Source organism: Centroberyx affinis, unplaced genomic scaffold (assembly GCF_046629955.1).
Source record: "Centroberyx affinis isolate AG114_WGS23_722 - 3 ecotype Tasmania unplaced genomic scaffold, CSIRO-AGI_Caff_v1 ptg007582l_1, whole genome shotgun sequence".
Lineage (NCBI taxonomy): Eukaryota > Metazoa > Chordata > Actinopteri > Beryciformes > Berycidae > Centroberyx > Centroberyx affinis.
Window position 1 is genome coordinate 14,054 of NW_027283826.1, and position 27,588 is coordinate 41,641.

The window sequence follows — 27,588 nt, forward strand, 5'->3', positions numbered from 1 at the left end:
TTCAGTAACTCAGTTAACCTCTTTACAGCTGTGGAGAGCAGAAAAGCATCCCAGAATGCAACACGTCCAACCTGGAGGAGGATGGAACTTTGGTAGCCGGCTGACACTGAGCTGAAAGCTGATACCTGCCCAGTATTAGTAAGGTGTTGCTAATAAAGTGCTCAGTGAGTGTATATCCACGATTTTAAAAAAAAGAATGACACCCATTCTCCCATATTTGACTGCTGGCATGATCTTGAAGCACATTATGGGTTAGTGTTGAAGTTCTAAAGACTTTGCTTAGGAAATATTCGTTTTTGAGGACAGAATTTCTGTTTTCATTCATTTGTTTTTCAAATATTGCCTGATAAATATTATACTGTATATATTTCAAATGTTTATGGGGTGAATATGGGGCCGTTGCTGGGCCTGATTCAACTGAAACACAGCTGAAACTCCCAATGCTCAAAGGAGGATTCACAGATTAAAGGAGATCTCTGCTCTATATTCACTCTGATGACTACACTCATCACCCATACATTCTGAAGACATATTCCTGAAAAGAGCGAAAAATACAACAAGATCATGCAAATAAATGCAAATAAATATTGAAACAATTTGATACGCTGTTGGAAAATCTTTTTGCAACAGTGAAACTCACAATGCAGGTCTGTTGCATTTAGTAAAACCATAGGGAAACAGTTCAACATTTAAATCTCATTTTCAAATCTCAACAATCGCAACACTTACTTTTGCAATAAGATGCTCAACAGCTGACTATATTCCGAGTTTCGTTGCATTTCGTTTTTGATTTTTTCCAACTTGGCATGAGACAATACGAACATTTTTTTTTGTTCATCAATATTTAGATTTCATTGTTTCAAAGATTGGTTTTTGCAACAAAACATAGGGTGTGCTATGCATACATACATTTAATGAACTATGTAAAATATAATTTCTCAAATTATACATTTTGATACCCTTCTAAAAGGAGAGAGAGAGAGAGTTTGTGTGTGCGTGTGTGTGTGTGTGTGTGTGTGTGTGTGTGTGTGTGTGTGTGTGTGTCAGCTTTACCTTTGGTGACGCACACCTCCTCCACCCTGGACCAGAGGTGGAGGAGTCACTTTTTATAAGGCGTCTGCTGCTGCCGGCTCATTACATCACTGAACTGTCGCTAGGCAACAGCTTCTGACTCGGCCTCAACATCAACAGCCACTGTTAGTGTTTCTGTCAGCTCATGTTTGGGTTGATATTTTTTTGTTTAAACTCATGTTTGAGAGAGATCTTTGGAACAGCGGCAATGTTGATGTTAACACTACAGGAAACTGAGATCTGTGATTTCTCCAGAGTTGTGTTGTCTTGTTACCTTTTCAGATTTAATAAAGATTGCAGAAGTTTAAAAAATAAGCATTATTCCAGTATGGAGCTTTGTCACGTAATTGGATGATTTTTTTCCCTTAGCTGGAGTTATTCAGAGACACACACATATAACAGAGTCTGGAACACCTATAAAAAGTTCTTCCTTCATTACATAGCAACAGTTCATCACGCCTGTGAATTGATTGGCTGAGAGACATTCAACAGAGGGTGGCAGCCGCCATCCTTAGCTTCCAGGTAGGAAAATATTTTATTACAGAAATAAATACATCAAAAGTATCCACATTAATTGGTGCAAGGTTTTCTCCTCCCAAACTAATTTAATTTAAGGTGCCTTTTATTCGCTGGTGGTGATTCTGCACCTCCCGCACAAGGACATCCGTTTCCTCTTGAGAGAAGCTCCATCATGGTGGGACAGAGCGCACTGCTGTTAAAGGGAAGGAAAAGAGGCGATTTAATTGTTTGTGACTGATGCCAGCCCCTACACACCTACTGATTATGTATTCCTCCTAATCCAACGCCATCTCTAACTGTGCTGCAGCTGCAGCAGCTGCTAGTGACGTCGGCACTGCAGTGAAACCAGACCGACGGGAGATGTGATGATGTTGCCAGATCTCGCGAGAGTGTGTTGCTGAGACAGAGACAGGTCTCCAACAAAGTTAATTTTCTCCTGATTTGTCCGTCTGAAAAATGCCATTTTAGTGTCAGAATGTTGGGAAGATATGCGGCTTGTGAAAAATGGGTCCAATATTTACTTCGGTGACTATGGGGCGAAAGAATCGGTCATAATCTGTTGCTCACGCTCACTTCTCCCATTGGAGTGAACAGACTCAGGACCTGCCGCTAGTCTCCTAAAGGGGCGGGGCAGTGGAGAAACCCACGTGACACAGATACAGGAAATGACTCACAGTGGCGCCGTCTCGTTTCTAAACCGTCTCTGGTACTGAGCTATCAATAGTAGCTCTATCTTGCTCTAAAAATCTGTCTTAAGGCTGGTTATTATAGCACCAAAAAAAGGAGTGAGAAGGAGGTCCTCCGTTGATTTGAATGACTGACTGTATCTGTTTGCTTTTTTTGCAACCTCACATTTTAAATCATTTGTCAAACTAATTTTACGTACACATTCACAAAATATTGCTTACAACTAGACTACAAATCTTTTCAATTCAATTAAAAAAACTTTATTTATCTCCAAGGGGCAATTAATAAGGGCTTGCACAGTAGGACATAAAATACAACCACACAGACAACAACAACAATAAAGTGCAAATCAGCACTATGTGCAAAATGTGCAAATAAATACATACATATGCAATATCATAGCAAGGAGGGGATGCATAAGGGTCAAGTTAAAGATGATCCAGCATGAGGTTGGCTGATAAGTGGGGACGGGCTGAGGAGGAGTTTTCTATACATTTACAAATTATGTCTGTTTGCTTCAGTCTTTTTTACACATTCAAATACATTCATCCAACATTTTTTCACATGTTCCTAAATGGTGATATACAACTGGAAGTCTCAAATTATTTGGAAAAAAATATTTTCACAAGCTCAGAATCTTTTATGCTGTTGAATCTATCTGCATCTGTCTCTGTTCTCACTGTCACTCGACCAGCCGCAGCCAGCTGGCTCAGGACCGACATGTTTGGTTTATTAGGATCCCCATTAGCCACAGCATTGCAGCAGCTGTTCTTCCTGGGGTCCACAAAACAGACTTTACATAGTGACAATGCAGCCATCACACTTACATCATAACACATAACATTACAAAATAAATAGGACAAAGACTAGAACACACACAGACAAGACAGGCTCAGACAATTCAATAATCAGAATATATGAAATAGTCAGTTTCACTCCAGTGTCCCAACACATTTCAAATCATAATACGGTCCATTTCACACTAGTATTCAATACAATAATCAAAATACATGAAATTAGTCCGTTTCACTCCAGTTTCCCGGTCCACAGACTCAGACCCACGGCCACAAGACACATCAACACAATCAAACTCATATTTGTATTTTATTCAAAACTTAGCCAAACTAGTTTCTACATCTTTTCAACGTCTCTAGTCAAAAGATGCTGTTTTACTAAAATTTTAAATCGAATTTTACCTAGCCTACAATGTCTTCTCTTACCTTAGTTCAGTCAGCATTAACACAGGAACCAGCATTAACACAGGAACAGCCACACACCTATGTGTGTGTGGCTGTCTTTTTGCCTTTCCTCACTTTCAGGCACCTGTTGCATGTAGTGATCTTAGTGGACATGGGTGCTGGCCTAGCTTTTGTGGATGCTGGTTTTAGTCTCCTGGCTAGCTCCTGGCTCCTGGCTAGCTCGCCATTTTTTGTAGCAAGTGGGATTTGCTAAATTAGAAATTGCAGTTGAACCAGTAGAGTAGAGATGCACAGAAGATAGGCTCGGTTGGGAGCCCAATGTGTATGAGTACCACAGATAAGGACACACAGGTAAGTTTTAAATAAAGTATTGTATTGCAATAATTTATAACAAACATAAATACAAAACACAAAAATAGGCCTTTTCAGTTCAGTCAGTTTCCAAGAGTCCAGAGTTCAATGCTTCCAAGTGGGAAGAGGGAAAAAAAAGTTCAGTTCATTCCTACCACACACTGTGGAAGGGAGGTTCAGTTCAGTTCAGTTCTAATCCAGGTTAGCTCGCCATCAAAAGGTATCTAGGTGGTCCAGGCAACACCTGACAGGACAACACAAAAACCTGACCGCTGACTGTAGAGGGTTTAAGAAAGAATCTGTCCAGAACGATGGGCGTTCAGTTCTGTGTCTACCAACACGCCAACCAGCCAGAGTGGAGTGAGAGGAAGAGGAAGTGACCTTGCCTAACCCGGATATGTATATTTCGGGAGCGGTCCGGGATTGGCTAGATTGTTGTTAGCTTTTTAACCTGGGTTACACTTCCCTAGCTGCCAAACTGCCATCTTCCTTCATCATATTTCTCTCTGTCTTATTTGCTTTGTTACTTCATTATAATTGTGAATCTTATTGTCCATTTTATTGTTTTGTCCCGCCACCTTTTGCACGCTCAGCCATCCCAGTGGGGGATGAATGGGCCCACACAATGTTTCTTGTGAGTTCTTCCTCATCTTCACTGAGGTTGGTCTAAGGTTGGTGGTGCTGTGTAGGCTAGGCTAGGCTAGGTAGGTTAGATAGTCTACCTTCCAATATTCTGTCTTGTGTCTCATACTTTGTTTTTTTTTTTCTTTGTGCTTTATTTTGTTTGTACACTGTATTCCATCATTTTGTTTTGTGATTGGTTGTTGATTAGCTAGATCTAGGTAGGCTTGTCTTTGTGAAGTCATTTGAGACGGAGGACTATATAGGCTGAATAAACCCGACTTGATACAGTATTTCTTTCAAATACTTAACATTTAATTCAGTCTTGTGATTTCACCTCCTTCAGAGTCACTTTATTATTATGAAAACATGATGATAATCTTTTGTCTGACCTCTTTAATTTGTAGCCCATAGATAACAGCATTCATGGCAGGGGAGACCACATGGAACATAATGGCTGCTAGTTTCCTTTGGTCTGATAACTGAGGGAAACGGTGCAGGATGATAATGACGGTTCCTGACACAATCATGATCATATACACGGTTAGGTGGGTGGCGCAGGTCTGCAGCGCTCGACTGTTTAACACCTTGCTCTTATTGTTCAGGCACACCATGGCGATCTTCAGGTAGGTGAATATTGTGCTCCCGATGGAAAGGGCTAAGACAACCATCATCATGGCGAGGCCGTAGATATTATTTATCACAATACTTTCGCAGGAGAGCTTGAACAAGGAGGCGTTGTCACAGAAGGGGTTTAATATGACCCACCTGCACCTTGACAGACGGACACTGAGAGCTATGAGGGTGCCCACTAAGACTAAGCTCACCCTCCAATTAAAAACAGTCAGTCTCAGCACCATGTTGTTGTGTGATAATGAACACAGAATGCTTGAATGGCACACTCTATATAGGAAATGTACCGGCCTTTTCTTGCTGTAAAAATTTCACTCAGCAAACGAGGAATAATGGCTGTGGCCCCAAAAACATCATTAATACTCAAGTTGCAGAGGAGCAGATACATGGGCTGGTGGAGGCTCCTGTCCCTCGAGATCAGGACCACCAGGCCGATGTTGGACACTACGATGAAGATGTAGATGATTAGGAGGAAGATGAAGGCAGGAAAAGAGGACTGTGGAGTGAACATTAACCTCTCCAGGAGAAGGATATGCTCATTGAATGTCTGGTTCTCCATATTGCAGAGTTCATAAAACCTGGTGAAGATTGGAGGTAGTTACACAGTTGATATTTTAATATCTTTAGATTTTTACATACACATATTGATTCTTTTTTATACTTTACAATGTTATGTTTGTAAATACTTTTATTCATGTATGTAGCACATATTTCATACTTGGTAATGCATATTCATGTAAGCAATAATAACTGTTAGTATCAACTGTAAGTAACATCTGTAAATATATCCATAAGTAATCCATATTCTTTCCCATATGTCCCAGTCGTAGTCTACTCACCTGTGTGGAATTGTCAGCTATGTTTATATGTTTATGTAACTCCACAATGGTTTATATTCTATTTTATTACTTAAGTTATATTCCATTTTGTGCTTATATTCAATTTTTCTTTTTTCCCACGGCAGCCGAGGGCATCACAAGGCAAATTCAGGTCAGTCAGTCAGTCAGTCAGTCAGGTAACGCTTAGTGAGATGATGTGCTTCGTCAGATGGCCTCTAGAGGGCGTTTTTGACTGTGAGATGCAGTGTTTCCCATACAGAGGTACAAAATCAAAAGTTGGTCAGTGTATAGAAATGGATCTAAATGGATCTCTAATGCTCCTGATGTTGCATCACATCCTGTCTGTAATTTGGAGATGTACAGACAGCAGACCAGCAGACTGAACTCAGTCCACAGAGTCTCCTGGTGTGAAAACTAAAGTGAAACTTAACATTCCACAGTCAGTAACAGGGATTTGCAGACAGTAACTCGTCTTCGCTGCCATAGACTTTAACGGTAGGTGACTTTAACGTTACCTTGTGGTATTTAAGTAACGTAAGTGGAATTAGGTAATTTAACTGTCGCAGTGCTTCAGTGCAGAGAACTGAACACACGCTGTGGGTCTGTACAGGATCTGTGCTTGTTCCCTATGTTACACCCTATCCTGTCCTATTACTTTTGCTGCTGCAACAGCCCAATGTCACCACAAGGATCAATAAAGTTACATAAAAAGAATCAATGATAATCCATAGTGCAAGCACTTAGTTTGTAAGCGGTTGCCTGTACTCAGACAGTCAATGCGTTATCCTTGCATTAAATGTCTATTAAAAAGAATGGTGTTGCACTCGAGAGCAAGTGCAACACCATCATACTATAAAACAAGGAATCTCTGTCTGTCTGTCTGTCAGTGAGTGTGTGTGTCCTTCGCATATCTCGAGAACCGTTCGTCCGATCTACTTCACACTTGGCGGGTGTATTGCTGGGGACCCAAGGACGTGCAGTGTCAGATTGGACACGCGACACGTTCAATATTAATAATCTTTGAATAAACAAGTGAACAGCGCTCTGTGCAGCAGTGGGGCTCAAAGCAAGCGACTGGAAGCGCAGTGTCGAGTGTGAAGTTGTTTGGATGAGCGGTTCTCCAGAAAGCTGCAAGCAGCAATACTGGAGGCCAAGCAATCAGCATAGAGGCATGTCCACTACAGTGGTGGTCGGCACACACAGGTGCCCATGGTAAGCTGGCCCATATTGCACAAAGGTACTTGGCTATACCTGCCTCAACAGTGCCATGTGAGAGACTGTTTTCTTTGGCAGGCCACATTGTGCAGAAGAAGAGGTCAGCTCTGTCATCTGAAAATGTCAACAAGCTAGTCTGCCTGAGCAACTGGTTAAAAGAAAAGTAGACTTTATGAACTGGTTGACTGGAGTCATGTCACACAAGTTCACACTGTTTCAAATAATCTTATTCAACTAAGAGTGTGAAAAGGGACTGTTCAAAGACACTATGGCATTCAGTTTCTTAAATAGGCCTACTCACTGTAGCATTCATTTGGGTGAGATGTTACTTTGCAAACAATTTACAGGCGAGCTGTTTACATTCACTTTGTAGCAGACGTTACTTTGTAACTGTTCTTTATGTGGTTGTCTGCTAATTAAGCACTCCCTGAGACTTTTTTAAATTAAGAGATTCTAATTCTAATTCAGAAATCATCAAAACTAAACTGAGATGTTATAATAAAGTAAAAAAAAACAACTGATTCCTCTAACCAGTTTGTCATGCATTTCTTTATTCCAACACCCCACATGTATTTGTTTTATCTCCCCCAAAAAATACAAGTAAATACTAGTATTTTAAACTTGTGATTAATCATGATTAATCACAGCCTATTATTGTGATTAACTCGATTACATTTTTTAATCGATTGACAGCACTCATTTTTGACATCTGTTCCTTATTTTATATCAAAAAGAAAACTGTTCACATTCCTACCCTACTTCTTTATGAGGCTTTAGGGATATTACCCTTTTTTACTTTTTATGCCACATCACTATGAATTCCACAAGTAGAGAGATGAGATGAAGCTCAACTTATTGACCTCTGTTTCTGAAAATTCACTATTTCTCTGAATACTGAATACTTTTTGTGCAGTGAATCTGCCAGTTCAATGATACTTTTTCCCATGAATTCACTAGAACCTTTTGGGCACACACACACACACACACACACACACCTACCTGTTAATACTTTCTATCTTCTCACTTCAGAATGGAAATACAAGGCTTGTAAAATAAATCGCAGTAGTCCAATTTTAATATCAAACAGACACTCTGGTGTCTCTGAGATCGTTTAATGTTGTGCATAAAATATTGCAACAGTTGTGAAGGCATCAACTTCATTTGAGGTGATTTTGAACCACTATTTCATTTCATGTGTTTAGCAAAAGCAAAATAATTCTATGCAACAGTTTAATGATCTCGGAAATCCACAAGTTTCTGTGTTTGGAATTAAAGATTATTTTAATTTCCGTTGGTTTTCACCGGCTGCTGCGGCCATTGAGAAAAGTCTTGTTGATTTTCTGGTGGAACCTCTGAGCTGGATTGCAAAACGGTTCAATTATTCATCTGGTTTTAATTTGATTTAATTTTGTAGCACTAGTTATAGCATTAGAGTGACTGGTAATTACTGAGTAATATACAATTAAAAAAAGTTAATTACTTGTATATTAGTCAGTAATGACCAGTGACTCTAATGCTATCCTACTATAAAATGAGGAAAACTCTGTCCGTCTGTCTGCATCCATTTTGCTCCTCAATGGTTTGGCCAATCAATCTGAAACTGCACATGGGCATTGAGCATTGGCATAGGCAGGGACTGACAAAGCTGATTTTTCCATTTTCCCAAATTTACTCTGTTTATGCACATTTTTGGCAAGGCTGCGCAGAGTTGTGGTGCGCGCGTCCCTGGGTATGGACTAAAAAACTAGTTATTACCTCCGCCAAGGAGGTTATGTTTTCGGTGCCGTTTGTCTGTTAGCAGGATTACAGAAAAACTACTGGCCCGATTTTCATGAAACTTGGTGGAAGGGTGTAGCATGGGCCAAGGAAGAACCCATAAAATTTTGGAGCGGATCTGGATCCGACTCACGAACAAGCAATAACAGCACAAACCTTGGCGGAGGTCTGTGCTCTCCGAGTGCCCTTCTAGTTACATCTGTTTTACTTCACTAAATACTTAATGGCATGTAATTTAAAGGGTTACTGACAAATCCATGTACATTTTGAAAACATCAAAAATTAATAAGGTACATACAACCTGGTGGTTGAGAAAACACTGCAATCATGATATACTGGCTCATTCTCTCCTCTGACAGAACACTGAATGATGCTTTTCAACACTCAAATATGTGCCAAAAATGTTTTGTCTGTTATGTAATAAATAGTGCTTTAACAAAGTTAAATGAACAATATTAATATTGAGGCATGACCTGCACTGCTTCAAGTTGATTTAACAGTTAAGGAAGTATTTACAGTTATAAAATAATAATATCAGAACAATTACATAGAACTGGTTAGATAATAAAATCTAACTAATCATACCAGTATGTTTATTTTGAGTTCTGAGATTAATCTCAGAATTCTGAGATTCTGACTTTATTCTGACTTTTACTTTACTTTGACGTTACTTAATCTCAGAACTCAAATTTGTCACATGTGGCCCTAATCCTCTTCCGTACCAATATTATACTGCTTCAGCTTGCAGTATTCAAGAACAAGAATACAAGAATGGAAATTAATTGACACGAAAAGCTGCTATGGACCTTTCAGTTCCACATAACAGACATTTTAGCACCATAAGCAACTCAACTGCAGAAAATAACTTCAATTCACATTTAAAATTTTTGTCAATTTTTGCAATCAGATACATGACCAGTTTAACTGCCTATACGTATATTTTGTAACCCATATTATTTGTACATAATTTGTTTTGATGCGTGTGTTAAAGTACTCTGTGTGTGAGCGCCTGTGTTTGTGTGTGTGTGTGTGTGTGTGTGTGCGCGCGCACGCTCCTTACCTTGTTTGATACAAGCCACCCTCCACTGCAGACCAGAGGTGAGTTAACTAAGGTATTAATTTATACATTATTTAATAGTTTATAAAGATGACTATTAAATAATGTATAAATTAATACCTTAGTTAACATGAACACCATTAGTAAATGATGATGATGTTGATTACCCTTGAAAGCTGGCATGATGCAATGTGCGCTAGAGTTAAAAGGCATTTCACTCACCTTTTAAAACTGTTAATATAAACACCATTAGTAAATTATTACCAGACACATTAGTTAACCCTTAATTAATAAGGGTTAGTTAATGCTTATTAAGCATTAACTAACCCTTAATTAATGTACCCTTATTGTAAAATGTTACCCTTTTACTTTTGGATGTATTCGTTTTTTTCCTCTTAAGTTTCCTCTTAAGAGTTAAGTTTCCTCTTAAGTCCTCTTAAGTTTAGCGCTGACATCTGCACAGGATGTCAGCGCTAAAAGAGCGCAAGTGGTAAAGTGAGGTAGAAATCTGTGTTTATGTATAGGGTGAATACCTACCACCACAGTATCAGCACTACCGCCATGGTAACACTGGCAGTAATTTTTATGAATACACCCTATTATCCGCAGCTTTGGTTGTAGTTTTTTTTATCATTGTTATGCAGATGACACCCAACTTTATATTTCTGTTAAATCCAATGAATTCGTCAGAGTCATTACCTTGCATGATATCCTGAATGCAATTAAGGTGTGGATGGCCATTTCCTCCAACTTAATTCTGATAAAACTGAGGTTGTTGTAGAGAGGTAACGCACACTCATTCCAGCTCTATAGAAAATACTCTTTAATTGATAACATTTCTGCATATCAGCAGCAGCATATCTGCACTTTAACAGCACTCTTACTACTATGTACCCACCTGTACTTTTACTTTGGGGTAACCTGTGGTACAATACAGTACACTGTGATACTTTGTACAATTTAAATTTGGGTATTATGCACACTTTTTCACACTGTTTCACACTTGTTGGAAGTGAGAATTTCTGAGTACACATCATTTGACCATTTGCACTTTTCACTGGTGAAATTTTTGCAACCACAAAGAATGCAGCCTACGATCCTGTACAGCTCAATACTTGGACGAGGGTTAAGGCTTTGATTCCTATTGGGACCACCCATACTAAAAGCATCCAGCAAATGGCGTGTATAGGATCTTGTAAAACACATGAAGAAGAGAGTTAGGGTGTCCAGCTGACTCAGAGGGCTGAGGCGCACACCTTGTGCTTGCAACATCATGGGTTGATGAAGTACAAGGTGTGTGTGTTGGAAATAACACACAAGGAAACGATTTTTAAACTTCATCTGCTCCTACACTAGCCCTCATTTTATTCCCCTCATGAAGACAGTTATAATGGATTCACTTTTCACTTGTACCCAAGATTATGTTCAGCCTCAACCTGTGATTATTTCTCTGACACGTCTGCTTTTTCTCGGTCAGTGGTAGATGAATTCACAAGAGGCTGAGATAGAACAGTTAGCAAAATAAATATTGAAGATGCAGTTTATTAGTATAAATTCCTTTCTATTAATATTCATACTGTGAAGTACGTTCAGTTATGTATATTGCCTCTATTCCTTACTTTGAACAATAAAACTGAGATGGAATTATGATAAAAACATGTCAATATTGTATTTAATACTTCTGGTAAAAGGAGATAATTGCAATGAAGACATTTATGATTTCCAAAAAAGTACTTGAAATGAAGAAACAACAAATGCTGAAAATAAAGGAACAAGATTTTATAAGCAAATAGCCTACCTATTGCATATTTACTTAAAACAGTGTGGTATTAGTAATTGTACTTCTGTGAAATACCAGTCACCAACAAGAGAGAAGTTTGGAGCTTGTAACTTTGCAGTCAGTTTTAAGTATAGCTACTTTGTATCACTAGAAATTACTGACAGGTATCTTACAACAACGTTAGAGGCAGTAATTATTTCTGTAACTTGCTGCATTTTGAAAAAGTACTGCAAACTCATTTCAGCATATCATGCACTTCTTCCAATGAAGCATACATTGCAACTCAATATATCTTTTAGAGTGGATCCTGTGCAAAGTACAAGTATTTACACATTTCCTTCAACTATCTTAATACATTCCAAATTGTCATTTCACAGCCATCAGAGACACCTTATTAATATGAAACACCGCGATAATCTTCTGTCGGATCTCTTTAATTTGCAGCCCATAGATAACAGCGTTCAGGGCGGGGAGGGCGACATGGGCCATAACAGCCACCACTTTCCTGTGGTCAGACAACTGAGGGAAACGGTGCAGGATGACAATGATGAAACCTGACACCAGCAGGATGATGTACACAGCTAGGTGTGTGGCGCAGGTCTGCAGCGCCCGGCTGTTCAGCACCCTGCTCTTACTGCTCACACACACCAAGGCGATCCTCAGGTAGGTGAGCGCTACGCTGCCGATGGAGGAGCCCAGGAGGAGCACCGTGTAGCTGAGGCCATAGATGTGATTGATAAGGAGACTCTGACAGGAGAGCTTGAACACGGAGGCGTTGTCACAGAACGGATGTAAAATAATCCTCCTGCAGAGCGACAGACGGATCGTGAGGCCGAGGAGGATCGCCACCATGACAAAAGCCACTCCCCAAGCCAGAACAGTCAGCCTCAGCACCATCCTGTTGGTCATGATGGTGGCGTACTGCAGCGGGTTGCAGATGGCTACATACCGGTCAAAGGCCATGATCATGAGGACTGTGTGAGAGGTGCTTGCATGAAGATGAACACAGAATGCTTGAATGACACACTCTATGTAATGAATGTACCGGTCTGCGCTCGCTATGAAAATGTCCCTAAGTACATGAGGGACAATAGTTGTGGCCCCCAAAACATCATTAATACTCATATTGCAGAAGAGCAGATACATGGGCTGGTGGAGGCTCCTGTCCCTGAAGATCAGGACCACCAGGCCGATGTTAGACACCAGGATGAAGATGTAGGTGAGGAGGAGGAGGATGAAGGCAGGGAAGGAGGACTGGGGTGTGACCTTTAACCCCTCCAGGAGCAGGACATCCTCACTGAAAGTCTGGTTCTCCATATTTTAGAGAGCTCAATAAACCTATAGTTACATAAAAGCAATATCATAGAACAACAAATTAAATAAAACATCTGTTCAATATTGGGAGATTAAAATATTTAATTGCAAATTTATTGATTATATTTATATTTGTGCTGTAGATTTCTTAATGAAATCATGGAAAATACAGGGTTAGGGTTAGAGTTAGAACAAAAAAGGTAATAATCCCTATTAAATGAGAGTGATGCCAATAATTTATAAAATTTGGACACATTTGATTTTAATTTGAAACAGGGATATAAGGCATTAAATGACAGTGTCTTTGGTATTGTCAGTTCAGCCTAAATGGGAACAAGAAAAAAAACGTGCAGGGTTGCAATAGCAATTAAGGCTTTTGCACTGAATAGCGGTCCTAAACCAGACTGTACCCTCGACTCCTGTTAGCAGCTTTTTAGCGAGCTGCTGGAGCACAAAGCAGGAGGCACTCTGGTGTTCTCTTTCAGCATTCATGTCTCTGCTTTTTGACAAAATATAGCTAAGTTACATTCACATAAATACATGATTTCCAATAGTTGTAATACATGATGATACACTTGTCAAGAGTGTGTGAGTGTCTGTCAGCATTACCTTCTGCGACACGAGCCACCCTCCGCCCCAGACCAGAAGTCAAACAGCAGACACTTTTATTAGGTGAATGAATGGCCGCATTGCATCATGTCAGCTGCAGCGCCGGATGCTGACAGCCCAACTGTGTCCTGGCAACCCAGCATTCTTTGTGTGTCATTCATAATGTGCTACAAAAACACATCAATACATTAACAAAACACTAAATATTTTGGGATTTTGTGTTTGTGTTTTGTATATGTTTTTTTGATATTGTAATATAATAAGCTCACTGATGGGTCAGTTGTCTGGCTACTGCAGATTTCTTAGACACATTCACACTCATGGAAGGCCACAACCAGAGTGTGGACTCTACCAGACGGCTCAGATACGCCTTGTAAGAGTTTAGAGAAATGGATGAATGCTGATTCTTTGGAATAATTGCTATGATGACACAAGAAATACAGTAGCTCCTATAAACTGGGGCCAAACCATTTATTGCTCAAAGGGGGACTATCCTGGAGAGTAGCATTTTCCCAGTATTTGGTATATTTTTTTGTATTCTGAGATATACAGAAGTAACAGTGAAAGTTTGAAATATGTATTCATTACCATTTTGTCATAGTTCCTAACCGCGTAAATCAACTCTTTTTATCAGCCATGTAGACTTTGCTCCAGTGTTTGTGTAGACATTAGATATAAGTGAAATCAAACAATCAGCTATAAGTGAAATCAACCAATCAATTTGTCTATCCTGGCTCTAAGAGCCGCCCCATGGTCCAACTCGGTGTCATAAAATTTCATGAAATGAGCATGTTCTCTGAAACGCAGTGTTGTAAACATGACTTCTGTTCAGATCAGATTCCTCCACCATGAAAGGATTATGTGACAGCAGGAATTGGAAACAACATTTTCAGCTGTTGGTCACATGAAAATGTTAGCTAACACTTCAGTTTAACAGCTAAAACAGTTTGGTTAGGGTTTGGGTGGAAGTTAGGGTCACGCAACTAAAACTATGGTCAATGTTAGGTAACTCAAACAATTCACTTCAGGTAGAAAACTTGTTGCCATGAGTTGGGAATTGAACCTGAGTCTTCCATTGGTGGCCAATTGATTCAATTGGTGAAATATGATTTCATAACTTTCACGTGGATTCATCTCGTCGGTGCAGGTGTTCCTTATTTTCTGCACTCACTGTATATCAAAGTTAATATTATATTAATCTATACAAATTTCTATGCACAACTGTGCTTACAAGGCAAACACCTAGTGGGACTGCAAAAGGACATTCGCCCAGTGTAACCTCAAGAAAAGCAGAGAAAGGCAAAAACAAAATTACGATAAGACTCACCGAGATCAGCAATACCAAGAAATTCCAGATATTTTTTTTCCAAAAATATCTGGAATATAGGCCTATATTAAAATAATGGCAAAACCTTTCTGAATCGGAATACATTTGACAAGGATTTGCGGATCTCTTGGGACTGCACCCCATAGATGATGGGGTTGAGGCTGCCAGGGACAATGTTAAAGAGAATGGCAGAAATCTTCCTATAGTCTGAGTATTGGGGGAAGCGATGGAGGGCAATGAGAATCATTCCACTGACAAGCATGATCAGATACAGGCACAGATGAGTGCTGCAAGTTTTTAAGGCTTTACTGTTCAAAGACTTGTTCTTACTAGTCAGGCAGACAGCCGTGATCTTTGTATAGGTGAGGAGTATACTGCCTATAGAGGTGGTCAGCAAGACTACAGTGAAAGTGAGGCCATAGATGTTATTGATTAACACATTCTCACAGGAGAGTTTAAACAACGAGGGATTGTCACAGTAAGGGTTTGTGATCACAGTTCTGCATCGGTTCAGCCGTATGGTCAGGCCGAGGAGAATAGCCACCAAAACAAAGGCCACCCCCCAGGCAGAAATAGTCAACTTGATCACCATTTTGTTACTCATGATAGTGGTGTAGTGGAAGGGGTTGCAGATGGCCACATATCTGTCAAAAGCCATGATCATGAGTACTGTGTGTGCATTGGTGCCGAACATATGTGTGGTGAAGGCCTGCATCAAACACTCATAGTAGTTGATGAGACGCTCAGAAGGAGGCACCAAGATGTCAGCAATCACCCGGGGAACCAAGAGAGAGTTGCCCATAACATCATTGATTGACAGGTTACAGAAGAGGAAATACATTGGCTGGTGAAGGTTCCTTTCTGTGCATATCAGAACTACAATGCTCACATTGGCAACTAAGATGAATACATAGGCAAGGAGCAGGAATAAGAAGACAGGGTACTTAGTAGTCTTTGTGACCTTCAACCCCTCAAGCTGAAGTGTGAGGCTGTTGTACGTGTAGTTTTCCATCTGATAAAAGGGAAATAAAAAGACATGGGGAAAAAAAATGATGAATGACTTATTGCACACAAGTTACAGTAATCTAGTAAAGACGTGCCAAGATCATTTTGTTGAATAAAATAAATTAGTAATGGGGTTACTGTGGATTTACTTACTTTGCTGCTATATGAATTTAATCTCTCATTCTAGCCATTACTTTCAGCGGGACTGACATCCATCTATTCTAGTTGATATACATGTAACACTAGACAAACCACTGGCTAAATATATATGTTGATAGCTTTAGGGAAAACAAGTTTGATTTTCTTGTAAATATAAGCCAAAAGCTATCCAGTTGCAGCTGAATTTTATTTCCCTTTTTTTTTAATGTAAATTGTTGCAAAAAAAAAAAAAAAAGAACCAGCTGACTACCCCAGACATTTCTGTTTTGAGTAGTATTATCAAAAAGCATGACATGATCTACTGGTAATAATTCGATAATGATCAACTTGCTTACCTCACCCATCTTCAGTCCCCTCTCGTGGTGGACAATCTCTTTGTCTTCTTCTATTTTATGAGCATGACTTTATCCTCAGAGGACAAAGATCTTTATCCTCACCTAAGAAACCATGATGTAATGTTAATGGAGTTAGTGGAAACTGTCAACAGGCTTACTAAGTAGAAGTGAATGAAAAACCCCTTGTGTTTTCATCATATTAGAATATGAGGGCCACATACCACCAATGGAGGTCTGTAGTGGCTAAAAATAGTCAAGGGGCCCCACAGAAAATATTTTATATATTACAATAGTGATAATGTCAAAAGCGGTGGTTTTATAATTGCAATTATATTTAACACTAATAATTATGAAATAGCTACTATTTCAAGGTTGAAGGTTATCTTTATTATCCCCGAGGGGCAATTTGTTGTACAGCCAGCAGTAACCACATAACCATCACAAACAACAATAAATAGACAACAAATACAATACAAAAGTCACATTGAGTTAATTAAAAGGCCAATGGCAGCAGGGACAAATAAGTTCTTAAGTCTATTGGTCCTGCATCTTGGCAGATTGTATCTGCGGCCAGACGGAAGCAACTTGAACTCCTTGGACAGGGGGTGGTTAGGATCAGCCAGGATTGACTGGGCCTTCTTCAAAGTCCTAACCTTGTACAGATGAGGAAGGTCATTCAAGGCAGTGCCTGCAATTTTGCTGCACACTTTGACGATACCCTGCAATCTGTTTCTATTTTTGAGGATAAGTGACCCGTACCAGCTGACAAAGGAGAATGTGAGGACTGATTCAATAAAACAGGAATAAAACATTTTCATGAAGGTACTGTCAACATTAAAACTTTGACGCTTACGATAAAAGTACATGCACTGATGGGCTTTTCCACACACAGCATCCACATGAAGCTCGAAGGTCAGCTTGTCATCAATTACAGTGCCAAGATATTTGTAGTGCTGTACAACCTCAACAGCCTGATCATTAATCACCACAGGAGAGGTGACCGTAGAATTCTTACTAAAATCTATTGTCATCTCTTTGGTTTTGGACACACTGATGTCCAAGAAGGACGACTTGCACCAGTATGTGAATTCCGCCACTACAGGGCCATGATCAGGGTCATCAATGCTGAGAAGAGACACCATGACAGAATCGTCGGCGAACTTAATGATATGACGCCTCACATATTGGCTTTGGCATGCGTTAGTGTACAAGACAAATAAAAGAGGCGAGAGGACGCACCCCTGGTAAATCTGATAAAACGCCATTAACCTTCACACGTTGCGACCTTACAGTTAAGAAGTCCATCAGCCAACATATCAGGCCAGGATCAATGTTGTGGATGCTCTCTAACCTTTCTCCTAAATTGAAGCTTACCTAGCGAGTTTCAGGAGCAGGACCACACCTCAACCGCGCCTCTTCCGGCACCCCTTAAATATACCATCCTAACCCTCTGTTCCCCTTTCGCTCTCGTATTCTGCGCCAGTACAGAGAACAAGCAACTTCGCTCTAAAGCACTTCCACGGCGTACGAGCAACTTAATTCATCCACTCACCTCATTCAGGGAATGGATTTCATCTCCCTCTCCCCGTCGGACGATGACCTTTTCAACAGGAACCAGGACGGCCCAGCCCAAAGCTCCCTCCAGCCCACTGCATCAGCACCGGCAACAGAAGCCGACAACTTCCCCGTCGCCACGGTGCCTGAAACCCCGCTTACTACGGCCCGAAAGCTGGCCAGGTCGCGGGCGAGCTCGGCTGGTTCAGTCCCTTCCATGGTCCACATCCCGCCCGGTTCATCGCTCCTCAACATACGAGACTACTACAGTTCACCGGATGAATCCACGCGTCTCCCAGCCCACCACCTTCCTCAGGAAAAAGAGGACGCGGCGATTCAAGGCCAATCCATCGCCGTCGCCGCAGTTCTCCAACTCCTTCGCCCTCGAGGATAACTCCAGCCCCCTGCCGTCGTTCCGCTCATGTCGGCCTCACAACTCGGAGCCGGTCGCAGCGTCACCACGCTCCAGCGAGGTCCCCCGTCGGCCAGCCTCCATCTAAGATCTCCGACTGGACCGTTGCCACCCTCCAAAAAACTCTCAAGGATAAAGGAATTCCTTTCCATCGCACAGACAACAAAGCAAAACTATTCAACAACCTCATGTCTGCCTGCCGTGCCCACCGCTCCGTCAACACCAGCGCTCTTCCGGGTGACGTCATCACGCGCACCCCAACGACACGTCACGACGTCAGCCTTCCAGCTCGAAGGCAGCAAAAAGTGCAGCAACAAATCGGGTCATCAGCAAGACCACACAACACCAGGGCTTCAGCAACCACCTCCCGTCAATACTTCGCACAATCAGCCACGTCAGTTGGAGCGCCTGACACCGAAGTTCCAGGACCCTCCACCTCCCACCTAGGTTCTCATCACCAGCACCGGCAGCCTACACCATCCAGGGCAAATGACACAGCACCCCCCGCCATCCAGTTCCAGCATTTGCAACAGCTCGCTCTAGCCGGGGCTTCCGGCACCGGGATGCCGGCGCCCCCCGCCGCCTACTTCCAGCAACCGCAGCAGCTCGCTCCAGCCGGGGCTTCCGGCACCGGGATGCCGGCGCCCCCCGCCGCCTACTACCAGCAACCGCAGCAGCTCGCTCCAGCCGGGGCTTCCGGCACCGGGATGCCGGCGCCCCCCGCCGCCTACTTCCAGCAACCGCAGCAGCTCGCTCCAGCCGGGGCTTCCGGCACCGGGATGCCGGCGCCCCCCGCCGCCTACTTCCAGCAACCGCAGCAGCTCGCTCCAGCCGGGGCTTCCGGCACCGGGATGCCGGCGCCCCCCGCAGCCTACTTCCAGCAACCGCAGCAGCTCGCTCCAGCCGGGGCTTCCGGCACCGGGATGCCGGCGCCCCCCGCCGCCTACTACCAGCAACCGCAGCAGCTCGCTCCAGCCGGGGGTTCCGGCACCGGGTTGCCGGCGCCCCCCGCCGCCTACTACCAGCAACCGCAGCAGCTCGCTCTAGCCGGGGCTTCCGGCACCGGGATGCCGGCACCCAGCTTTCCTCCACAGCTCTCGCTGCAGCAAGTTCCTGCTGCACCTAACTCCGGTCTTCTCTCCCAACCCATTCCAGCCCAGCAGGCAACCGTCAACTTCACCCTGTCTACAGCTAATCCTCCCATTCGTCCTCCTTACACTTTCGCCTCCCGTCCTTCTCTGGTTCCCACTAATCTACGTAAACAAATCATCGACGGTAATTACATAGATCTCGCACGCCTTCTCATGCCTTCCCTCCACCAACCACCCGTTGATAGATTCCTCGAAGGACACGAAGGCACCCTTCTCCGCCTGAAAGAGGGAACACCCGCCCGTTCCAGAGAACTTACACCCGCCGAGTTCGCATACGCCTTCTCTCTCTACAGAGACGTTCTCTGCTCTCAATTTCCCACCCGCCACCAGGAACTTGACGACTACATGGCCACCGTCCTTAATCTGGCCCTCCGTTTTGGAGGCAATGGTTTTTACCAGTACCACATCCACTTCGCCTCCGAAGCCGCCGCCCGCCTTCAACAGTTCAACGAGGCCACATACTGGGGCGTTCTCGACACAGAAACCTACTGCCGTATCTTCGCGGCCCGTGCAGCCCTTACATGCCCCCTTTGTGGAGCCCCGTCTCACCCAGCCTCTTCCTGTTCCATCCCCGCTCCCGCCGAGCCAAATCAAAACCGAACCAGGGCTTCAGCGTTCTCTCGCCTGTCATCAGCGGCCCCACCAGCACCCATACCTCCAAAGCCTGTTTCATCTGCCCCATCCGTCACCTTCCCCATAACCAAGGGCATTGATAAAAAAGGCAGGCCCGTCATGCACCAAGGAGGTCGCACCATATGCAACAACTTCAATGATGCCGGTTGCAACATGTCCCAGTGCCGCTTCCTCCACGTCTGCTCCTTCTGCGGTGGTGGCCACGCTCGCCCTGCATGCCCGCACAACCCCACTCCGCAGAAGCTAGGTAGGCACCTTTCGACACCTATTAACATCCCTGCCTTGGCAGCAGCTCTTCGCAACCACCCCGATCTAGCTTTCGTCAAGTTCCTCCTAAACGGATTTAAAGAAGGTTTCCACCCCGGAATTTCCGCACAACCTTCCATTACTTTCGAGGCCAAAAATCTTCTGTCGGCCTCAAACGAGCCAGAGTTAGTCGATAGTCTGCTCGCCAAGGAAGTTAAAGAAGGCTTCATGATCGGCCCATTCGCTCATCCTCCTTTTCCTAACTTCCGCATCAGCCCCCTCGGTATCGCAACCAGGAAATACTCCGGAAAGAAACGCATCATCATCGATCTTTCAGCACCCCACGGCAGTTCCATCCCTAGCATCAACAGCTTGATTCCGAGCGAGGACTTCTCCCTTAACTACGCCACCATCAACCATGCCATTGCCCTCATTAAACTCGCCGGCAAAGGGTCGTGGCTCTCAAAAGCGGACATCACCAGTGCCTTCAAGGTTCTCCCTATTCACCCCGACTTCTGGCGGTTCTTCGGTGTCCGCTGGCGAGGTGCATACTACTTCGCGGTCAGGCTCACTTTCGGGTGCAAAAGCAGCCCCAAAATCTTCGACACCCTGTCCGAAGCCCTCTGCTGGATCCTGTCCAACAACCATAAAATTCCGTTCCTCGTCCATCTCTTGGACGATTTCCTTATCATTTCCCCTCCCTCATCGCCACCCGCTTCTGGCCTGGTCACTCTGACTTCAGTTTTCTCCGACCTCGGGGTTCCCCTGTCTGCAGAGAAAACAGAGGGCCCCTCCACATCCCTCGAGTTCCTCGGAATCACTCTCGACACAATCCTGTTTCAGGCTTCTCTCCCAGTCGAAAAGCTTAATCGAATCAGCCTTCTGATCTCAAATTTCCTGCTTGCCCCGTGCTGCTCCAAACGCCAACTTCTCTCCCTCCTAGGCCATCTCAACTTCGCCCTTCGCATCATTCCTCAAGGGCGGGCCTTTATCTCTCACCTGCTATCCATCGCTTCTTCCGCCCCATCTCTCTTGACCTCCATCTCCCTGGACAGTCCAAGCCGCGCCAAACTCCGTCTGTGGCTCAACCTCCTCGCCAACTGGAACGGGATCACCTTCTTTTATGATGACCATCTGACTCACCCGCATGACATCAACCTGTACACGGATGCAGCTCCTTCCGCCGGTTTTGGGGGTTTCTACAACGGCAGATGGTTCGCAACAGAATGGCCCCCAGAGCTTGCAAACGAATGCCAGGTCGCTTCCTCCGCTCTCTTCGAGATCTACCCCATAATAGCCGCTGCTATTCTGTGGGGTCACGAATGGTCCCGCAAGGCCATCCTCATCTACTCAGACAACCTCGCAGTCGTTGACATAATCAACAAAGGACGCTCCAACTCTCCATCCATCATGCCGTTCATGCGCCGCCTCGTCTGGCACTCCGTTACTCACCAATATATTCTCCGCGCAGCTCACGTTCCTGGTCATTCCAACGCCATCGCTGACTCTCTTTCTCGTTTCTCGTTTCAGAAGTTCAGAAGCTTGGCACCTCATGCAGATCCCTTCCCAACACCGGTTCCTCCATATTCAGCACTGACTTTCAACTTGTAAATCCTGTCCTAATACCCCTGATCGTCGAATCCCAGAACTCCATCATCAACAGCCTATCACCCACAACCCTATCATCCTACTGGACAGCTTGGAAACGTTTCCGCTACTTTCACGTACAGCATAATATAACCTTCCCGTCATTCGATCTCATCACCCTGACTAGCTTCATCACCTACGCCCATTCCGTGATGGCCATCAAAACACACACCATCAAAGATCCTCGCCGCCTTCCTCTAACTGCCGACTTACTGTCGGCCTGCATCCACACCATCCGCTCCGGATACGGCACTCCCCACGTAGCTCGAACCCTAGAAGCCATGTTCCTACTCGCTTTCTTCGGTTTCCTCAGATGCTCTGAATTCACCACCTCAACCATCCACTTCGACTTACGTCGCCACGCTTGCATTTCAGACTTGTCTCATTTTTCAGAAGACACCATGGTATTCTACCTAAAACAAACCAAAACCAACCAATCCGGTCCGCCTACACCCATCTTCTACTTCCAAGCCCAATCGCCACTGAATCCCTTCCAGACCCTCGCAGACTACTCCGCGTTCCGGAAATCCCAGAACGCAACACCTTCAGATCCTCTCTTCATCTCCGAATCCGGACAAGTGGCTACTCGATTCTGGTTCCACCATCACCTCCGCCACGTACTCTCCTTGTCCGCCATTTCTCCCGTCCACTACTCCGGACACTCCTTCCGGATCGGAGCCGCCACTTCAGCCTCCCGCAATGGCGTCCCAGAACACTTCATTCAACTCATGGGCCGCTGGTCTTCCCAAATATATCACCGCTACATCCGTTCAGATCTCAAAGATCTCAGATCCGCCCAATCTCATCTCCTTAAGTAACTGGAGGTTTTTGGGGGTCTGTCATTGCCCGGGCGCTGCGGCGGATTCCCCAAGAAGCCTCCCCACAACGCATGCGACTACCAGAACCACGCTCATCATCGTCCTCAATAAATCATTTAAATACATCTTGTTGATGGTGTGGTCCTTGCTAGTGAATTGAAGCTTACCTAGCGAGTTTCAGGAGCAGGACCACACCTCAACCGCGCCTCTTCCGGCACCCCTTAAATATACCATCCTAACCCTCTGTTCCCCTTTCGCTCTCGTATTCTGCGCCCCTCCCCCCGCCCTATTCTTTCTTCCTCTCCTTCCTCCTTCTTATAGGGTCCTGAGGGGGTCCGTCATTGCCCGGGCGCTGCGGCGGATTCCTCAAGAAGCCTCCCCACAACGCATGCGACTACCAGAACCACGCTCATCATCGTCCTCAATAAATCATTTAAATACATCTTGTTGATGGTGTGGTCCTTGCTAGTGAAATGTGAGGCTGGATACAATTAAAAGCTGAGGAGAAATCAATAAAACCTAGTCGCACTAAAGTCTTTGCACCCTCTAGGTGTGCCAGAATCATGTTTAATAGGGTGCCCGTCGCATCGTCAACACCCCTGCCTGACCTGCAAGCAAATTGAAGCGGGTCCAAATTTGAATGAACCGTGGTCAGAAGCACATCCTCAAATCATCTTCTCAAATTATTTCATAATAAGAGAGGTAAGCGCCACAGGCCTGTAGTCATTAAGTGACTTTGGAGCTTTATTTTTTGGCACAGGTACAATGATGGAATCCTTCCAAAGACAAGGAACCCTATGGAGTTGGAGTGTCAACATGAAGATAAAGCAGAATATATCTGCCAACTGTTCGGCACAATTCTTAACTATACAACTTCCAATGCCATCAGGGCCGGGACTTTTCCTTTCCTTTACACCCCGGAAAGGTTTCAGGACCTTGCCCCTATCAACATGCATACTGTTCTGCTCGGGAACAACATTTTTGAAGACTGACAGCTCCTCACTATAATCATGGACATTAAAACGATTATAAAAAGTGTTCAGTTCATTAGAAAGGTCAAGGTCAGGCTTGCCATTAAGGGAAATTGGACACTTCTTGGACTGCATCCCCATCATAGACTTCACACCCTCCCATGCAGGGCGTGAATTTTGAGTAGTATTATCTAAAAGCGTGAGTTTTTGTTTACAATACATCATACCTTCAATTCTAAGTTTCATTATTTAATTTAATTCCAACACAAAAAATAAAGGCATGTGGCCTATTTTCCATGTGTATGAGGAAATTATTTTGTTACTATAATAGTAGACAAGAAAGAAAAAAAAATCAACACACTTGCAGTGAGCAGATCATATGAAGTGCCATTGTTAACTGTTATGCTTATCCACTGAAGCTTCATGCAAGTTACTACATTTACCATTAGCATTTTAGAAAGTAGAACTGTAATGTGTGCTAACAAAATTCTCAGTCAGTGCAATTAAGCTAAGTGCAGTTCTATGTCCCATTTTATGCAGCATCACTTTTCGCAATGCCATCAGAAGGCAAAACTGTTGCAGTCATGTTACTCACTCAAGTCAGTGTGATTGCTGTGACTGAATACTGTCTGCGAGTGCTTTCATCTGTGAGGTGTCTGTCAGTAAAGCGGCTCCTGTACTTTGATTTGATTATTTTCATCTGTGAAAATGCCATTTCACAGAGGTAAGTGGATCCAAAGTAGGCACTCACTCTTAGTGCACATGCGGTGAGGAGAGGAAACTTCTCTCTGCTGACAAGTCCCCAAAAGTCACTGTCCCTTGATCTGGCTTTCAGCTCTATGTCATTTTGCAAAACCATCTCCATGTCAACTCCACTTGGCAAAGCAAATACTTGCTGGAATTTGGCTGCTACCTGTTCTATATCAATGGGCAGGAATGGGTTTGAGACGAATGCAGCAATATCTTCCGTGACGTCTAACTCACCAAAACGCCGATTGAACTCTGTTGCCACTTTGTCCAGGTGAGCACAGTACTGCCCAGGGTGAAAAGTATCCTTGTCTTTGATGGCCTGTGACATTTTCTCCAGGTTGGGAAAGTGTGTCAGCCTCCCGTTCTTTAGATGTGTGGTCCAAACACCGAGCTTGGCCTTGAACGCATTCACTGCACTTATCATGTGGGGCAGGTGTTGGTCTTTTCCCTGGAGCTTGTTGTTGAGTGCATTCAGTTTTGCCGTTAGGTCTGTCAGAAACCCCAGGTCCAGTAGCCACGCATCATCCTCGTGCTGCTCATTCCTTGTCGACAGAAAAGTCTTTATCTCAGGCAACAAGTCAACAAATCGCTGCAGCACTTTGCCGCGACTCAACCACCGGACATCAGCATGGAGAAGTAGCTCTCCGTAAGCGGCATCGAGCTCATCCAATAACGCCTTGAATAAGCGGTGCTGAAGCGCTTTTGCTCGAATCGAGTTTATCAGTTTGACCACCAGTGTCATTACATGAGAAAAGTCCACGACCTTCCCAGCCAAGGCCTGCTGATGAATCACACAGTGATAATTCACGAAGTCGGGAAAATCAGGGTCATTACGGCACAGTGCTATAAAACCAGCGCGCACACTGCATTGCCGGGGCCCCATCAGTAGTAATTGCTACCAGTTTATGAATGAGGATGTTATTTTCACTGGCATATTTTTTAAACTCATTGTAAATATCCTCACCTCTCGTTCTCTCCTTTAAGTGCAAAAGAGTGAGGAAGTCCTCCTTTCTGGTAGAATCCTGGAAAGCCATTCTGACAAATACAACAAGCTGAGCTGTGTCCATTATATCCAGGGATTCATCGAACTGTAGTGAAAAATATTCACAGAGTGACAAGTCCTTTACCACTTGTCGATCCACGTCCTCTGACAGTGACTCGACCCTCCCTGTTACTGTTGTAGGGCCAAGCTGTACACCACGGAGTGCGGTTTTGATGTCGTCTTTGTTTTTGAAGCCGTTGAAAACAGTCTCTGTGGTAATGGCCATTGCTTCCTTGAATAAATCACCATCTGTAAAAGGCTTCTTGTGTTTAGCCAAAAGGTGACTTACACGAAATGATGCTTCAGTAGCAGCCTTATTTTGAGCAGCAGGTTTTGTGAAAAGCGATTGCTGGGCCTTCAACCCCGATTTCAGCTCGTCAACATTCCTTGCACGGATTGCGCTCTTTGGGGGATAGCTGTCTTTGAATTTCTGGTGGTTGGTGTAGTGGTGCCGCTCCAGATTTCCTCTTTTAGACAGTGCTTGTGTTTGGTGGTACAACATACATACACACTTGTCTTTCACCAAGGTAAAAAGAAATTCCTCTTCCCATTCTGGATGGAAATTGTACGTTTTCGCCTTCTTTCGTGGAGCCTCCGCCATGCTAGCTAGCTACCTCACTGGCTATCACCAGCGAGTGCCGTATATTGACGTTTGCGACAGTTAACGTACCGGCGGTACTCTTCTCTTATCTCATTGGTCACTTTAATGCAGCACCTGCTATGCTGAAAAAAATACAACAGCTGGATCAAGAGAGAGAGGCGCTCGCAAAACTGAACATTAATCAGGCATAATGTATTTGTGTATTTATTTTTCTATTATTTTCGGGAGCTACAGGGAAAGTCTCAAAGATCTACCAGTCGATCGCGATCGACGGGTTGGCGACCACTGCAGTAGACCTACAACTTCCACATACCACATACCACATCCATATACTCAATATTTCCTCAAAATTGGCTCAACTTCCTCCTGCTAGAGGAAACATGACATGACAAAAAACTTGATTCTGATTGGCTGGAGGGGTATTAATTTCAGATAACCATATGGCTCTGACATAGGCTAGTAGTGCTTATCACTGGTCTAAATGAATGCACCATGTTGAGACTTGCTTACACATTGAATATTATTGGGAAGTCAGCTGCTGTTGTTGTTGGAGCTACCCGTCTGTCTCTGGTCTCGCCCTCACGATCACTGGCAAATCGCCTTTTTTCTGTCTCCTTTCTGCAATCAAATCCACGGGATATTCAGCATTTTTCTGTGGATTTTACCGCGATTTTGAACCAACCCTGCGTGAGTAGTCTTTGTACTTTGCTCATCGTGGTTGGTTGTACAGAATTTTTGCTGAAGCGCGGTGGCTGGGTGGTGCAGCCGAGGCGGGCTACAAACCCTCATCTCGATAGCAATCAAGCATCTTTTATGTGATCTTACATTACGAAGACACCTCCGGAAAATTCTGTTGACTACACTCTCAGACCTTGCACATCCAACTCTGCTAGCCTGCCATGCTAACTTGCACTAGCCTACAAGCCTGGAGCCTGGAGCCTACTCTGTTTACACCTGCAGTATGGCAGGGCAAGTCCGGAGAAGGAGAAGGTTTTAAAATGTGAACTCTGCGACATGTTTACCATAGTTTTAGAAGAGGATTTTATCGATTGTGTTTTTACCTGCAGTAAATGCATCAAATACTCAGATATGCAAAATAGGCTAATTGATGCTATGGGACTTGTCAAAACACTCAAGGAAAGTAATGCAATTCTTAAGGAACAGTCCAGACTGCAGGACAATTTTAATACAACTGGCCCCCCGGCCTGCTGGGCATCCTGGGAGACTCCACCGCTGCACTCTTCTATCCTCTCCACCAAGCATACA

The 27,588-nt window shown here is 43.8% G+C and overlaps 3 protein-coding genes across 3 annotated transcripts; all 3 read right to left on the minus strand.

The window, feature by feature from the left end:
* Window positions 1–4,807: 4,807 nt before the first annotated feature.
* Window positions 4,808–5,640, minus strand: LOC139639704 (olfactory receptor-like protein COR2). The gene is given in 2 exon segments (XM_071513852.1): window positions 4,808–5,316; window positions 5,319–5,640. Coding segments are annotated over 2 exon segments (831 nt in total).
* A 6,474-nt stretch (window positions 5,641–12,114) lies between these two features.
* LOC139639708 (olfactory receptor 52D1-like) lies at window positions 12,115–13,065 on the minus strand. Its single transcript, XM_071513855.1, has one exon. The coding sequence runs from the start codon at window positions 13,063–13,065 to the stop codon at window positions 12,115–12,117; it is 951 nt and encodes a 316-aa protein (XP_071369956.1).
* Window positions 13,066–15,065: 2,000 nt separating this feature from the next.
* Window positions 15,066–23,943, minus strand: LOC139639703 (olfactory receptor 52N5-like). The gene is made up of 2 exons (XM_071513851.1): window positions 23,917–23,943; window positions 15,066–16,010 (listed from the first exon to the last, which is right to left on the minus strand). The coding sequence occupies exons 1-2, from the start codon at window positions 23,935–23,937 to the stop codon at window positions 15,066–15,068; spliced, it is 966 nt and encodes a 321-aa protein (XP_071369952.1). The 5' UTR covers window positions 23,938–23,943.
* Window positions 23,944–27,588: the final 3,645 nt, after the last annotated feature.

What these genes read in the sequence shown, in the direction of transcription:
- LOC139639708 (XM_071513855.1), bottom strand. Translation starts at nt 13,065, where the DNA reads ATGGAGAACCAGACTTTCAGTGAGGATGTCCTGCTCCTGGAGGGGTTA.
- LOC139639703 (XM_071513851.1), bottom strand. Translation starts at nt 23,937, where the DNA reads ATGTTGTTCCCGAGCAGAACA. An exon ending in TGTTGTTCCCGAGCAGAACA is followed by an intron (nt 16,011 to 23,916) that starts GTATGCATGTTG and finishes CCCTTTTATCAG; the next exon opens with ATGGAAAACTACACGTACAA.